At 44.4% G+C, this 16,691-nt stretch overlaps 1 protein-coding gene across 1 annotated transcript in view; it reads right to left on the bottom strand.

The window, feature by feature from the left end:
* PTK7 (protein tyrosine kinase 7 (inactive)) overlaps positions 1-16,691 on the bottom strand; it is a 2,009,558-nt gene that overhangs the window by 311,377 nt on the left and 1,681,490 nt on the right. The window contains exon 16 of the mRNA XM_044060033.1: positions 390-622. Coding sequence (XP_043915968.1) covers positions 390-622 — 233 coding nt within the window. The remainder of the gene's footprint in view (positions 1-389; positions 623-16,691) is intronic.

Here is a 16,691-nt window from a genome sequence, read left to right as displayed (position 1 = left end):
TGGTGCTGGAAAATCAAAAGGCTGCAGGTTCTATTCCCACTCCAAATGACTGGATGCTGATACTACAGTGCAACACTGGGAGATGCTGCATGTCTGAGTATGCTGCCCTTCAGGTAAGTTAAACTAAGGTTGCATCTGCTTGAGTTGGTAGTAGCTCAAGTGGACACAAGATCCTATGGCACCTAATGAGAAAGACTAGGGGGAAATCCCCAATACCCTTAAAGCAAAAATACCACCTCAGGTCTTCTTTGAAAAAAGGCCACCAGCCTAGTGGGACTACCTGCTCAGTAAAGGATGGATAAATAAATAAAAAAAGCATTTTCCTCATGATACTGAAGAGAGGACAAATTAGATCCTGCCAAGGACCTGCACACAAGGCATATGCTTACCAGATCTACATACTCCAGGATCATGTAATGGGGTTCTGCCTCGCGGCAAAGTCCTAAAAGTTTAACCACATTGGAATGGTTCAGTTTTCCAAACATCTCAAACTCCCGCCGGAAATCCAGCTGTAACTGCTCATCTCGTGCCTGAAGGCTCTTCACCAGTACGACTGTCTCCTCTTCACTCTCATCAACACCTTTAGCTTTGGCTAGGAAGACCTCCCCAAATTCACCTTTTCCTAGAAGGCAGAAAAGGTAACACTATTAGGTACGGAGACAAGATGCCTTTGTGAAGTTCCTTTTGACCCAGTGAAAATATCAGAACACGTCAGCCAACTGCACAGTTAAATAAAATATACTTGGTTTACATGTGCATATACACTCACATTCTGCAACATCCACAATAATGTAAATGGATATTTTCAATGGAAGAGTAAACATGTCATATACAACCGAAATACAGACGTGTATTAATACGCAAATAAATTATAACCATATATTTGCAGAACTGCAAATGCTACCAGAAATTAATACTTTCACAGTAAACACGCTACACTTTATTGTTGACAAGGGTTGGCTTGTGATAAAGATTAAACCTTGAAAACACAACATTCTCCACACACAGAGGGGGTTATCACAGCTTGAGTGACTAGTAAGTGGGAAAAAACAAGACTGCATCAGTAAAGCTTGGGCGATCCTCGATAACGACATACACTTACACTACTTTAGCAAATGAGAACATATACAAGGTAGAAATGCACTTCAATCTGAATGGCCCCAATTCTTCTCTCTGCTACTATGAAAGCAGATGCTCTTTCACAGACCTAAGTAAACAGATACTCTCTGACAAAGTACAGTTGTGTACACTTACCATAAATGTAGATGTTAAGAGTGTATTCACTATTGCAGTCATTACATTTGGGTTATCTGCTTGCAGGTAGCCCTCAGTTGGCCTGATTAACAAAGTCTTGGGTCCTGCGTTGGTTGCGGTCTCTTCTTCCGTGTCATCAGGGGTATAAAACATACAGCCGATGTCATTACATCAGTTTTTCTTTCCCCAGATGTCTGGTGCCCCCCTAATGGGAAGCAATTCAATCTATAAATATACAAGGTTATACCTCAAACAAAAAAGCAAATACACCAAAAAGCTCTTAAGCATTGAAAAGGAGAAGAGGTATAGCCAAAAAAGTCAGGGGGCTGGAGGGAGGGTAACCAGGACTGCAACAGTGAATACACTTGAACATCTACAATTATGGTAATTGTACACAACTGTACTGTGTTCTTCGTGTTTCGCTGTTGCAGTCATTACATTTGGGTAGATTCCCAAAGCTAAGGATGGGAGGAGGAATTTAGATAGCGTTAGGATCAGCTATAAGGCCCTGCAAAACTGCAGTGGCAAAGCCAGCTCTGGATGTAGAGAAAATTGGCAAATGGTAATGCTTGGTGAAAGTATGTACAGAACTCCAGGTAGCAGCTTCTAGGATGTCCCTGGTAGGTATGCCTCTGAGAAAGGCTGGAAAGGTAGATGCAGCCCTGGTTGAGTGGGATCTGATCCCCTGTGGAATAGGTTTTCCATGGTGCTTATAGCAGAAGTGAATGCAATGGCCTATCCATTTGGAGATAGTTCGCTTTGAAATAGCCTTCCCCTCTGTCCTTGCAGCAAATGCCACCAGCAGTTTGGATTTCCTTTGAGGTTTAAACCTTTCCAAGTAGAATCTAAGTTGTCTGTGCACATCTAAGGAGTGCAGTATCCGTTTCCCTTTGTTCTTTGTTAGGAAAGAAGGTAGGCAAATGAATGGACTGATTAAAAGGCCACACTGGATACCACCTTTGGCATGGAAGAGGGATTGGTCCTGAGGGACACCCTGTCTGCATGAAAGATGATGAAAGGCTCCACTGCCATAAGGGCCTGTAATTCAGATACCCTTCTCACGGAGGTGATGGCTAAAAGGGAAGCTGTTTTCCAAGAAAGGAATTTTAAATATGCAGTAGCAGCTGGCTCGAAAGGAGGAAGGGTGAGTTTCTCCAATACAAAGTTAAAATCCCAGGCTGGAGTTGGAGCTCTCCTAGGTGGTCTTAAATTTTTTGGTCCCTCTGAGGAACTGCTTGAGCAGTGGAAGAGAGAAGAGAGGATATTCTGTGTTATAATGAGCTGAAATGGCTGAGGCGTGAATTTTTATTGAGGAAAAAGACAGGCCCCTGTGAACCATCTCAGTTAAGTATTGTAAAATCTGAGGTAAATTGGGCACTGCTGTGCTCATTCATTGAGACTGGGTTCCAGGCACAGAATCTTTTCCATTTTTCAGCATAAGATTTTCTAGTACTATGCCTCCTTGCCTCTAAAATGACATCCATCACTGGTTTACTGAGGGATGGTAAAAAAAGAGCTTAGGTAATTAGCCAGGCTGCTAGGTTCAGTGTTTGAAGCTGTGGGTGCAGAATCTAGTTCTCCTGCTGAGACAGTAGGGTAGAAGTCTGAGGCAGGTGCCATGGGGCCAACAGTGACCCACTGCGCAGGAGGGTGTACCAGTGTTGGCATGGCCAGGCTGGTGCAATCAAAATCATCCTTGGTTTTGTCTTGTTTGCTCTTTAGTAGTACTTTGGAGAAGAGAGGCAGAGGAGGAAAGGCATAAACTGATTTTGGTTTTTCCAGCTGAAGGACAGAGCATCCACTTTCCAAGCTTGTCTGTGGGGAGTCCTTGCACAAAAGTTTTCCAATTGATAGTTCTGGGGGGAGGCAAACAGGTCTATATCTGGGCTCCCCCATTTGCTTGGCGACATGTTGAAAATCCTTGGTTCCAGTTTCCACTCGTGTGGGTCCATGAGGGTTCTGCTTAGTCCATCTGCCAGTGTATTTAGTTTTTCTGGCAGGAATTGAACCTGTCAGCTAGGATGTTGGCAATGTCTGTGGGTTCGGTGTATTTTTTGTCATTTTGGACTAATTCTGAGCCTATCTGGGAATTCCCACCCAGGTTCCTAACATAACTAAAGAAAGCCTTGTGATCATCCTTAGTGTCCTGTGCAATTTTTCTCTCGAAGCTGGCCTTAGACAATTTTATGAGTGCCCGTAGTTTTTTTTGCTAATACTGATCAGAGATGCCTTCCCTTTTTGGGATTTTGCTCTATCATGTAGTAGCTTCCTCCTTCTATTGTATAGTTTGTTTATGGCTGGGGTCCACCAGACAGGACGTCTGCCTTTGGAGGATTGGGACTTGGTTTTATTTGGGATTGCATGATCCATGCGTTCCTGAAGGTGTTCATAGAATGCATTTATAAAGGATTCTGCGGTCTGGGCTGTATTTTCCACAGGCCCGGGGGCTTTGAAGGATTCCACCTCGGTTTTGAGGAGTGTGAAATTTGCATTAGAGAAGTTTTTCACTGTGGTTTTCAGAGCAGGGGGTGGAGTCGGGATGTGACTATCCAGTGAGATTAGTTTATGGTCTGATCTTACCAATGAGGGATACACTTCTGGTCTGGAGAATAGAGCCCCCATGTTGGTGATGATTAGGTCCAGTATGTTTTCCCCTCTTGTGGGAGTGGTAACAAGTTGTTCCATAGTATTTGAGTTTATAAATTCTAGGAACCCTTGGGCTAGGGTGTTGGAGCTAGAGTAATGCTCCCAGTCTATGTTTGGGTAGCTGAAGTCGCCCAATATAATGGTGTTTGGAGAGACCTTCATATTTTCCAGTGTTCTCAGGAAGGCTGAATGGGGTTCCTGGGTTTGGGAGGGTGGTCTGTAGCAGGCTATAAACTGGAAGGCAATTTTACCCACTGTTAGTTGCACATGGATAGTCTCTGATGCTTCGTGTTGTGCCACCAACCTGGAGGTGTGGGTATCTTTGACGAATATTGATACTCCCCCTCCTTTTGTGGTTCGGTCCAAGTTTTGGGGCTGAAAAGCATGGTATGAGGTATAACCTGGTAGTGCTGGGGTGCTCTCGGGAGCCTTGAACCAGGTTTCTGTTACTGCACAGATATCGATGTTCTCCATGCTAAGGAGAGTTTCGAAAAGTGCATCTTGAGGTTTAGACTTCTGGCGTTGAGTAGCATTACTCTTAGTTTCTTATCCCTTGTGATACCTATGGAGGTGGGTTTGTCTTTTGAGCCTTGCCTAAAAAGGCACTATGGGGTAGCAAGAGCCTTTGCCAATATCCGAAAGCCCAGGGTGACAGGTGCAAGCCGTCCCTAGCGAAGCATCGTGGCTTGTCGAGCATGTCATCCCAGGCTGACAGGCATTGGATCCCCTTTGAATGACACAAATACTTAAGCCAATTGTTGAAATTGATCATCTTGTCTTCATATTGTGGCATCATTCTTGGTGAGGGTAAGATGCTACTCAAGGTCAGGGTCATACTGGCCTGGGCTACATGCTCAGAGAGCTCCTCTATGTCTCTTTTCATGTAGTCCAGGGAGGTACGTCTCAGGTCATTCACACCAGCATGGACAATGAGTCATATTTGTACTTGCTTTGGAGTGACCTGAGTGCTTGTGTTATGTGGCGGATCCTAGCGCCCGACAGGCAGCTCACTGTGAACTTCTCCTTGTTCAGCCTGGTGAGCGGGACGTCAGTGTGCCTGACGATAGTGTCACCTATTACAAGTGTATCAGGTGTGTTGTTTAGCCTTAAGGGCTGTGACTGTTCGGCACACTGGCTTTGTGAGCTATGTGTTGCACGCGTTTTGTTTTGGGGTAGCGGTTGCTTGAGTGTCTGCTTTGGAGGTCTCTGCTGCTTAGGCAGATTTTTATTTAGAGCCTCCGAGTATGTTTTTGTGTGTTTGGTAGCTCAAGGCTGTGTTCCACAATGCCATGGCTAGTCTGCAGAGGGGGGTAAGGATGTGTACCCCCCTGCTTGTACCACATAACAGTGGTGTCGTCCATCTACCATTAATTGTCCTGGAAGAATGTGGTCCTTGAAGGCTGTCAGAGCATTCTATACAGCTAACATTTCTTTATGATTGATGTGAAGGTGCATTTGAATTGGGTTCCATTTGCCCTGAATGCACTTCCCTGCCAGGCGTGCCCCCCCCATGCATAGTCTGATGCGTCTGTTAGGGTTTGGGCGGCAGGAGGTAGTGTGAATGGTAGTCCCTTGTTTCGGTGGCAGGCCCTGCCCACCAAAGGAACTCTAGGCATAGACAAGGAATGATAGGAATCATTGCTTCTAGATCCTGAGAATGTTGACACCATAAGCTTTTTAGATACCATTGTAGTTTCCTCATATGCAGTCTTGCATATGGAATTAGAAGAATGCAGGAGGCCATGAACCCCAAGGCTTGTAGTATCTGCCTTGCAGATATAGCAGGGTTTTTGTGACCACTTGTTTGAAGTAGGTTGTCAAGTGAATTTGTTTCCCTGGCGTGAGGAAAGCCATCTGGGAAGTTGTATTCAAGCTTGCTCCCAGGAATGTACTTTGTTGACAGGGTACCAGGTGTGATTTCTTTTCGTTTATGGTGTACCCCAGAAAAGGCAGCACCCTCTGTATAAAAGCCAGATGATTCAAAAGTATGTCCTGGTTTTCTGTCTGAATTAGACAATCGTCAAGGTATTGGTATATTTGAAAATTTCTTTGCCTGCAAAATGCAATGACTGGAGCTAGGCACTTTGAGAGTACCCTGGGCGCAGTAGATAAGCCAAAGGGCAGTGCAGAGAACAGACAGTGCATGTAGGCTGCTTTGAAGCATAGGTACCTTCTGCAAGATTCCCTGATTGTGATGTGCAGGTATGCTTCCTTTAAATTTAGTGTTGCCAACCAGGCATCTTTGCTTAGCATAGGAAGCAACTGGTGAAGAGTCAGCATCTTGAATTTTGGAATCACCAAAAAGGTGTTTAGAGTAGGCAGGTCCAGGATAGGACGCCATGAATTGTCTTTTCTGGGTACCAGGAAAAATCTCGAGTAGAAACCTTGTCCCTTTTTCCTCTTCTGGTACCAATTGAATAATCCCTATGCTTAAGAGAGAGAGTACTTGCTTTTGGGCCTCTGCCCACTGCTTTGGAGGTAGATCCGGCCAACCGCTTGGAGTTGGTGACATGTGTAAGTGAAATCTGTATCCTTGGGACACTAATTAAAACCCATTTGTCCTGGGTAATGAGTCCCCAGTTCTTTGCATGAAGTGCAATCTTTCCCCCAAAGGGGTAGTCAGCTGAGAAGTGCTTGGAAGTTTTAAAAAGAAGTCACTGAGACAGTTTACCAAAGGGGGGAGTTTTATTACTTCCAAATTTGGAAGTGGAGGCCCCCCACTGCTTAGTCCTGTACGTCCCCTTGGACTGAAGCCTGGGTGCTCTGCTGGATCTGGGTTTGGTCTGAGAAGGTCTGGAAGAGACCGGAAAGGACCAATTCTTAGAAGGCCAATGCCTACTAAATCTTGGAGGTTGTACTTGCAAAAAGTCTTTAACCGTTTACATAGATATAGCTTTTTCCTCCATCTTTTTAACAACAACTTCTGCCTTGTTGCTAAACAGGTGGCTCTGATTTAAGGGAGCATCCAGTAATTTCGCTTTAACATGATCTGGCAAGGATTGCTCCTTAAGCCAAGCATGCCTTCCAAGTACAGACCCAGTTACTGCAGCCCTGCAAGATGCCTCTAGTGAATCAAAACCACATTGGAATGTATGTTTACCAACTTGTTCAGCTGAATGCATAAAATCCTGTAAATCCTTATTTTCAGCACAATCAGGAGTCAACATCATTTTCTGTTTAAGCAATCCAATAATATGCAGCTGATACTTTAACATATGAAACTGGCAATTCAAGGCCCTAATGGCCAAAGTTGCATAAGTGTATACATTTTTACCCCATCTATCCAGCACCCTGGAGTCTCTATCACAGGGGGTATGATTTTTGGCAGTAGTAGCTATAATGCCCTTGGGTCCCTGTGAAATGGTTTCAGGCTCTGCAGTAGGATTTTTGAAAAGGAACTTGTGAGAGTCAGGAACCCTGTCATATTTATCAGGTTTTCTGGAAGCAGGAGTTAGAGAGTCAGGGGCCATGCTAGATTCCGAAAAGGCATCAAACAACAATGTCCAGTACAGGAGGTGTAGCTAAAGGCCTGTGCTGGGGCAGGAGTAAGAAATCCTTAAGCCTCTTTTTAGAACTGACTTTCCCAATGAAAAAGCTCCCTGACAGTATACAAGGATTCACCAAAAGAGAAATCCTCTGGGGGGAAGCAGAGGGAATAGAGTCCTCCGCATCAGAATCCTCATAGGTAGATAAGGGTAAATCCTGGTCATCAGAAGAAAAGTACAGTTGTGTACCTACCATAAATGTAGATGTTCGAGTGTATTCACTGCTGCAGTCATTACACTTGGGTTATCCTTCTGGCAGGCTACCCGCAGTCGGCCTGAATTCCACAGTCCTGGTCCGGCGTCGGTTGCTGTCGCCTCATCCCTGATGTCAGTGCGCCAGGGTATACAAGAAGCAGCAGACGCCATTTTCTTCAGTTTTTCTTGCCCCATATGTCAGGTGCTACCAAAAAGGTAGGCTAAAAACATTGCTTATAAAAAGCATGCACTAAAATAAACAATACTTTCATCTACAAGCAAATACACCACATAGGTTGTATACAATAGAGAAGTACAGATAAGTCCCAGCAAAGAAAGGGAGATGGTGGGTGGGTAACCTGGACTGCAACAGTGAATACACTCGAACATCTACATTTATGGTAGGTACACAACTGTACTAAGTTCATCGTGTTTCACTGTTGCAGTCATTACACTTGGGTTGAATCCCAAAGATGAGGTTGGGCGGCTGGGTCTAAACAGAATTAGGAGTGGCTATGAGGCCCTGCAGAACTGCAGTGGCAAAGCCTGCTCTGGATTTAGAGTAAAGAGGTAAGTGGTAGTGCTTGGTAAAAGTGTGCAGTAAACTCCAAGTTGCGGCCTCCAAAATGTCCTTGGTTGGTACTCCTCTGAGAAAAGCTGCTGATGTGGCTGCTGCCCTGGTAGAATGTCGCCGAACGCCCTAAGGCACAGATTTGCCATGTTGTGCATAGCAGAAACAAATGCAGTGTCCTATCCATTTTGAAATAGTCTGCTTTGAGATCGCCTTTCCTTGTGATCCTGCAGAATATGCCACTAAAAGTTGCTCAGTCTTTCTGAAAGCTTTAGTTTTGTCCAAGTAGAAGCGTAGCTGTCTGTGTATGTCCAAAGAATGCAGAAGTCTCTCTCCTTTATTCTGGGGATTTGGATAAAAAGTAGGCAAATGAATGGTTTGATTAAGAACCACACTGGATACCACCTTTGGCATAAATGTTGGGTTTGTCCTTAGAGAAACCCTGTCCGGATGGAAAATGATAAAAGGTTCCACTGCCATTAATGCCTGTAACTCTGAGACTCTTCTTGCTGAAGTTATTGCTAGGAGCAGAGCTGTTTTCCATAAGAATTTTATCTCGGCTGTACTGGTTGGCTCAAAAGGAGGCAGTGTGAGTTTTTCCAAGACAAAATTGAGGTCCCATGTAGGTACTGGTGCTCTCCTTGGGGGTCTTTTGTTTTTGGCCCCTCTGACATACTGTCTTAGCAGTGGATTTGAAAAAATAGGTGGTTCAGTATTGGAATGAGCTGAAATGGCAGAGGCGTGGATCTTAACTGATGAGGAGGATAGGCCTTTATCCAGCATCTCAATTAGGTATTGTAAAATCTGAGGAATATTTGGAACAAGCGGGTCAATTCCTTGTGCTGGACTCCAAGCACAGAATCTCTTCCATTTTTCTGCATAAGATTTTCTGGTGCTGGGCCTCCTGGCTTCCAAAATAACATCCATAACTGCTTTAGAGAGAGGTGTGTTCTGAGTGGTTATATTATTCACCATGCAGCCAGATTTAAGGTTCTGAGTTGGCTGTGCAGGATCTGACTGTTTTGTTGGGTCAGAAGATGAGGAATTTGAGGTAAAGTCCAGGCTGGGCCTTGAGACAAGCTCTTCAGGATTGGGAACCAGTGCTGGCGTGGCCAGTCTGGGGCAATGAGAATCATTTTTGGCTTCTCTTGTCTGACCTTTAGGAGTACCTTGGGGATGAGAGGTAGTGGAGGAAAGGCATATACTGTCAGGGTTTTCCAGCTGAATGATAGAGCATCCACCTTCCATGCTTGTGTGTGATAAATCCTTGTGCAGAATCTCTGTAGTTGGCAGTTGTGAGGGAAGGCAAATAGATCTATGTCTGGGCATCCCCATTTCCTTGTTATCATACGGAAAACTTGTGGATCTAGTTTCCACTCGTGAGGGTCCATGAGGTTTCTGCTTAGTTCGTCTGCCAGAGTATTTGTCTTTCCTGGCAGGAATTGTGCTTGCAGATGCACTTGATAGCCAATGCTGTGTTCCACAAAGTCATGGCTTGCCTGCAGAGGGGGTAGGAATGTGTGCCCCCTTGCTTATGTACCACATGACTGTGGTATTGTCTGTCCTTAGCAGTAGTTGTCCTGGATGGAGTAGATCCTTGAAGGCTGTCAGGGCATTCTGAACAGCTAGCATCTCTTTCTGATTGATATGTAGATGCATTTGGCTTGCGGGCCACGTGCCCTGAATACATTTTCCTGCCATGTGTGTCCCCCAGGCATTAACCGATGCATCTGTTGTTAGAGTCTGCCTGGCTGTGGGTAAAGTGAATGGCTGTCCCTTGTTGTGGTGACAGGCCAGTGCCCACCATTAAAACTCCTGTTGCAGGCAGGGAATGAGGGTAATTAATGTTTCCAGGCTGTGACAATGTTGAGTCCAAACACTTTTTAGGTACCATTGTAGCTTCCTCATATGCAGTCTTGCATATGGAATTAGCAGAATGCAAGATGCTATGAAGCCCAAAGCCTGCAGAATTTTTCTTGCAGATAACTGGGTCTTTGTTGCCAACATTTTGAAGTAAGAAGTCAGTTGCTTTTGTTTATCTGGCGTGAGATAAGCCATCTGGGCAGTTGTATTTAAGCTTGCACCCAGGAATATCTCTTGAGAGGGTACTAGTTTTGATTTCTTTTCGTTTACTGTGTACCCTAGGGAAATTAGTATTCTTTTTACAAACGCCAGATGCCTTAGTAGAATGTCCTTGCTCTCTGCTTGAATAAGGCAGTCGTCCAAGTAGGGATATATTTGAATTCCTCTTTGTCTGCAAAATGTAATTACTGGTGCCAGGCATTTTGTGAAGACCCTGGGCGCAGTAGATAAGCCAAAGGGCAGTGCAGAGAACTTGTAGTGCATTGAGCCAGCTATGAATCTGAGGTATTTTTTGCAAGATTGTCTGACTGGGACATGCAGGTATGCCTCTTTGAGGTCCAAAGTTACGAGCCAAGCCTTCTTGCCCAGCATGGGCAGAAGTTACTGCAGTGTCAGCATTTTGAAATTTGGAATGTCCAGAAAAGTATTTAGAATATTGGTCTCCATGCTTTGTCCTTTCTGGGTACCAAGAAAAGCCTCGAGTAAAATCCTTGTCCCTGTCCTTGCTGTGGCACTCGCTGAATAGCCCTCATGTCCATGAGAGATGAAATTTGCTTTTGTGCCTCTGCCCACTGATTGTGTGGCAGGTCTGGCAAACCTTTTGCCTTTGGAAGGGTGTGAAAGTGGAACCTGTAGCCCTGAGAAACAATATTCAGTACCCATTTGTCCTGGGTGATCATGTGCCAATTTTGTGAGAAAAGTGCTAGCTTTCCCCCTAAGGGTGCTGCCAAAAGATAAGTGCTTGGCATTGGCAGTGGGAAGTCACTGGGACTGTTTCCTATATGGTTGTGTTTTTTTCTTCTCCGCTTTTGGAGGTAGAAGCACCCCACTGTTTAGGTCTGTATGAGCCTTGGGGCCGAGATCTGCCTCTAGGGCGTCTGTATCTGCCTCTTTGTGGCCTGTCTGACACTGGAAAGGACCAATTTTTAGAAGGCCAGTTCCTACTAAATCTGGGTGGTTGAACCTGTAAGAAATCTTTTACAGTCTGCATAGATTTCACTTTATCCTCCATTTTCTTTAACACCTACTCTGCCTCAACACCAAACAAAGTATCATGCTGTAATGGAGCATCCAATAATTTTGCTTTAACATGATCAGGCAGAGTATGTTCCTTTAACCAAGCATGCCTTTGAATGACAGATCCTGTAACTGCGGCCCTGCAAAACGCCTCTAGTGAATCAAAACCACATTGCAAAGTATGCTTTCCCACTTGTTCAGCTGCATGCAATAAATCCTGCATTTCCTTGTTTTCAGGACATTCAGAGTTTGTCATCATTTTCTGTTTAAGCACAGACATTAGGTATTGCTGATATTTAAGCATATGAAACTGGCAATTTAAAGCCCTTACAGCTAAAGTAGCAGAGGTGTAAATTTTTTTCCCCCATCTGTCCAGAGCTCTAGAATCCCTATCAGAGGGAACAGGGTTTTTTGCAGTAGAAGCCTTGACCCCTTTGGGACCCCGAGATATAGTTTCTGGATCAGCAGCAGGGTTTTTATAAAGAAATGTATGTGAATCTGGAAACCCTGTAGTGCCTATCTGCCTTAACTGGTGCAGGGGGTAAAGAATCAGGAGACAGACTGGACTCTGAAAAAACATCATCTATAATATCTAGTACAGGTGGAATAAATAGCAAGAGGTCTGTGTTGAGGCAATAAAAGAAAATCTCTGAGCCTTTTCTTGGATTCTGAATAATCTTGGTTGTCCCAGTGGAAATGTTCCCTCATGGTGTGGAGGGTTTCCCCAAAAGAATAGTCCTCAGGAGGAGAGGCTGAATGGATAGATTCTTCCTCCCTATGAGGACTCTGATGCTGAAGAGAGTATCCCTGTTCTGAAGAGGAATCAGATGAAATAGAAACCTGATCAGAGGAATCACAGTGCCTTGCCTAGGCCTTTTATCAGGAGGGGGATGGGAACCCCTGATAAAAGTAATTAGGTCTTCGGCCATTTTAAGCATCTGTTTCTTAGGCATGGATGACTGTCCAGGAGAATGCTGTACTTGTTTCTTTGTCTTTAAAGGTGTTTTAGACTTTGTCTTGGATGCTGAGGTTGGCTTGATAGAAAGTTGTGTAGGTCTGAAAACACCCTCAGAAGCCGATGCCTGCTCAGCGGCTACTGAGCCATCTGAGAGATTAGTTTCCGTAGGCCCAATACCTTGAGTTTCCAGAGGCCTAGTTGTCTCCACGTGGGAGTCGGAGGTGGCCTGTGGCTCTGAGGTAGTGGGGGTCAGGGGCTGCGAAAGCACCTCACTGAGAAACGGCGACTGGCCTAGAGGAGGCTTCATCGGTTTTGGACCTCGGATGCCTGTCCTTTTCTTTTTCCTTGCACTTTTTATGAACTCTGGTCGTCGGCTGTTCCGACGGCATTATATAGTTAAACCTTCGGCCAAAGTAATGAAATGCAAAATCGTACCAACGCTTAATAGTGCGTTGGTTAAAGCTAGCACAAAACTGACAACTAGCAACTTCGTGGTCAGGGCCTAGGCAAGGAATACAGTAAGAATGAAAATCCTTGAGGTATTTGCTTCCCACAAGAAATACAATTGTTAACCTTTACTGACATCGGTCTGGAGCAAGAAAAAAGTTTCCCCAACGGGGTACTTAGCTTTATTGAAGACTTCGGATCTGAAATTCAATTTCGAAAATCTCAGGAGTCGGCCGACCGGCACTTGCGAACTGCTTTTGCTTCGGGCACCTCGCGGCAAGAAAGACTGAAGAAAATGGTGCTGGCTGCATCTTATATACCCCTGGCGCACTGACGTCAGGGATGAGGCGACAGCAACCGACGCCGGACCAGGACTTTGGAATTCAGGCCGACTGCGGGTAGCCTGCCAGCAGGATAACCCAAGTGTAATGACTGCAACAGTGAAACACGATGAACATCAGAAATTTCAGAATCCTGGTCAGAAGTATCATAAGCAAACTCAGTCCTAGGTCTCCTAGAGGGGGAAGGTTGGCTTCCCCTGATTAAAGTAATAAGATCTTCAGTCATTCTTATTTGTTCTTTAGGCACAGAGGCCTGACTATGCGGTCTGGGTGTCAGTTTTCTAGGCATGGTTCGAGTTTTATGCCTTGAAGAAGGAGATGGCATCGGTTTAATATGCAAGTCAGTAGGCCTGAATACACCCTCAGAAGCCGGTGCCTGCACAGTGGCTCCGGACCCATCCAAGACATCCACAGGTTTCACAGTTGAAGCATTTTGTGGCATACCGGACTGCGAATGGGTCTCAGTAGAGGCCTGCGAATCTGAAGTAGTGGGTAACAGGGGCTGCGAAAGCGCCTCACTGAATACCGGCGAACTGGCGACTAGCTTAGGAGAAGCGTTGTCATTAGCTTTGGACCCAAGCGGTCTTGTCTCTGTCTTTATCTTTGTGTTTTTTGAAATATCGGTAGTCTGGTGGCTTACCAAAGCCATTTCTGGATAACTGAACAGAGTACCAAAATATTTAGAAGCGCAAATGAACAGACGACGAATAGTTCATTGATTAAATAGGGCACAAAACTAACGGAGGCATGTCATGGTCTGGGCCTAAGCAAGGAAGGGAGTACGAATGGAAATCTTTATGAGGTATTTGCTTTCCACAAGAAATACAATTAACTTTTACTGAGATCAGTTTAGAGCAAGAAAAAAAGTTTCCCCAACGGGGTACTTAGCTTAGTTGAAGACTTCGGTTCTGAAACTGGAAAACGAAAATTTCAGGAGTCTGCTGACCGACACTTGCGAACTGCTTCTGCCTCAGGTACCGTACGGCAAGAAAGACGGATAAAATGGCATCAGCTGCATGCTTTATACCCCTGACTAGCTGACGTCATGGAAGATGACAGCAACCGACGCAGAACCCAATACTTTGATAATCTGGCCGACTGAGTGCTAACTGCAAGCAGATAACCCAACTGTGATTACTGCAACAGTGAAACACGAAGAACATCAGAAACAGTAAGTTCTATGGAATGGGATGAAGCAACCACTGGGGAAAAAAACGTAAGAAAAGCTGCTTGGTCCAGATGCAGTACCTAACCCCCGGCTAGCTAAAAGTATTAATATCTTTACACAAAGGTTTAGCCCTGAGCAAAAATGACTTATCTGATACATCCTGAACAGACACCAACTTGGTTAACAGGAAAAGTGATGCTCCTTCTGAACAGTGAGCCTGCATGCAATCCCAATAACTACAGGCCAAGAACTTGCTTTCTGCCAGTATACAAATGATATACTGGAATTTATGCACATGGAACTTATAGCCACAAATTAAAAATGTTACCATGGCAATTGAATAAAAAGGTAATAAAAGAAAGCCATGTGGAACAAAGGATCATCTAGTGTTAGAAAATGTCATAACAGAGCTTTAAAAAGGGCAAGAATCTAAGTATGGCACGGACAACTTTGGAAAAAACATTCAAAGGCATTCCACAGTCCTGGTCAAAGGAGTGCTTACAGATGTTGAAGAAACCCCCTACACTGACAAATTACATTGCACCGACTATGAAACATTGACAAAACACTTTGCAACTAAGCCAAGTAAAGTCCTGCCATTCACATAGATTCTATTAAGGTACACACCACCTCTTCCACAACAAGTATCTGAGGAATCCCTTTGGGCCCCTCCGGATAAAACTTCAAAGGGGGATATTCCAAGGTTTTTTTTTTGTTACCACTACTGTTTTGCTTTGCCTTTAGCCCATTAAGCAGTTCAGTTAACAGATTAGGCTATGGTTACAGCTCAACAAACAAAATTGGTTAAAGACAAAGTACAGTTTTGTACCTACCATAAATGTAGATGTTCGAGGATTCCCTTGCTGCAGTCCTGACTATTGGGGTATAGTCCGCGTCCCAGTCGGCCCGAATACCAGAGTATGTCATGGCGCCTTAGACTGACGTCAATACGTCAGGGTACTAATGCGCATGACCGACGTAATTTCCTCAGTCTTTTCTTGCCCCAGATGTCAGAAGACCCCAAAAGACAAGTGCCAAAAACAACCTGCACCAATAAACATTTACAATATATACAGTAAAATATATACAAAAATATAAGCATGTAAAGGCACCTACACAACCACCCTGAAACACAGAGGGAAGGGAATCCTCGAACATCTACATTTATGGTAGGTACAAAACTGTACTATGTTCTTCGCCTTCCCTTGCTGCAGTCCTGACTATTGGGTAGAATCCCAAAGCAGAGGTAAGGGAGGCTGGCAAATTATAAAGTAGCAGGAGCTGACAACATGCCTTGTAAAACAGCTGTGGCAAAACCAGCTCTAGACTTAGAGTATATAGGCAGGTGATAATGCCTAGAGAAAGTATGCACTGAACTCCAAGTAGCTGCTTCCAGAATATCCTTAGTTGCCACCCCTTAGAAATGCTGTTGAAGTGGCAGTAGCCCTAGTGGAATGAGGCCTAATCCCAGCTGGAACCTCTTTGCCATGATGGGAATAACAAAATGCAATGCAAAAGCCAATCCACCTAGAAATAGTTTGTTTTGACACAGGTTTGCCCTGTGAACTTAAAGCAAAAGAAACAAGTAACTGCTGAGACTGCCTAAAATCTTTAGTCCTGCTCAAATAATAACGCAATTGCCTGTGTACATCTAAAGTGTGCAAAATCTTTTCCCCTTTATTTTGAGGATCTGCAAAAACGAGGCAAATGAATAGTTTGGTTTAAAGCCACACTAGAAACCACCTTAGGCATAAAGGAAGGATTAGTACGTAATGATACCCTGTCCTTATGGAAAATCAAAAGGGCTCTACTGCCATAAGGGCCTGCAACTCAGACACCCTTCTTGCAGAAGTAATAGCCAACAGAAAAGCCGTCTTCCATGACAAATATTTCAATTCAGCAGTAGCTGCCGGCTCAAAAGGTTGTAGAGTAAGTTTTTCCAACACAAAATTGAGATCCCAAGCAGGAGTAGGAGCTCTGGGTCTTATATTCTTTGCCCCTCTAAGAAACTGCTTGAACAAAGGATGCGAAAACAAAGGTGGGTCACAATCATAGTGAGCTGAAATTGCTGCAGCATGAATCTTTATGGAAGAGAAAGACAAACCTTTGTCCAATAACTCAGTAAGATATTGAAGAGCCACACTCAAATTAGGCTCTGAAATCTCCAAATTCTTTGCTGTACACCAAAATAAAAATCTCTTCCATTTTTCTGCGTACACTACTAGTACTAGGCCTTCTAGCTTCCATAATCACATTTAAAACTTGTTGAGGAAGCTGAGACCTTCCAAGTTTCAACACAGAATATGCCAAGCTGTGAGATGGAGAGATTGAAGCTTGACATTGAGCAGATGACCGTCCTTCTGAGATAACAGATGAGGAATCAGAGGTAAAGGCCATGGAGGCTTCTTTACAAGACTCCTTAGAAGTGGGTACCAGTGTTGCCGAGGCCAATCTGGAGCTATCAAAA

Source organism: Protopterus annectens, chromosome 1.part2, assembly GCF_019279795.1.
Source record: "Protopterus annectens isolate FY-2018-M chromosome 1.part2, PAN1.0, whole genome shotgun sequence".
Lineage (NCBI taxonomy): Eukaryota > Metazoa > Chordata > Ceratodontiformes > Protopteridae > Protopterus > Protopterus annectens.
This window is presented reverse-complemented; position numbering and strand designations above follow the sequence as displayed.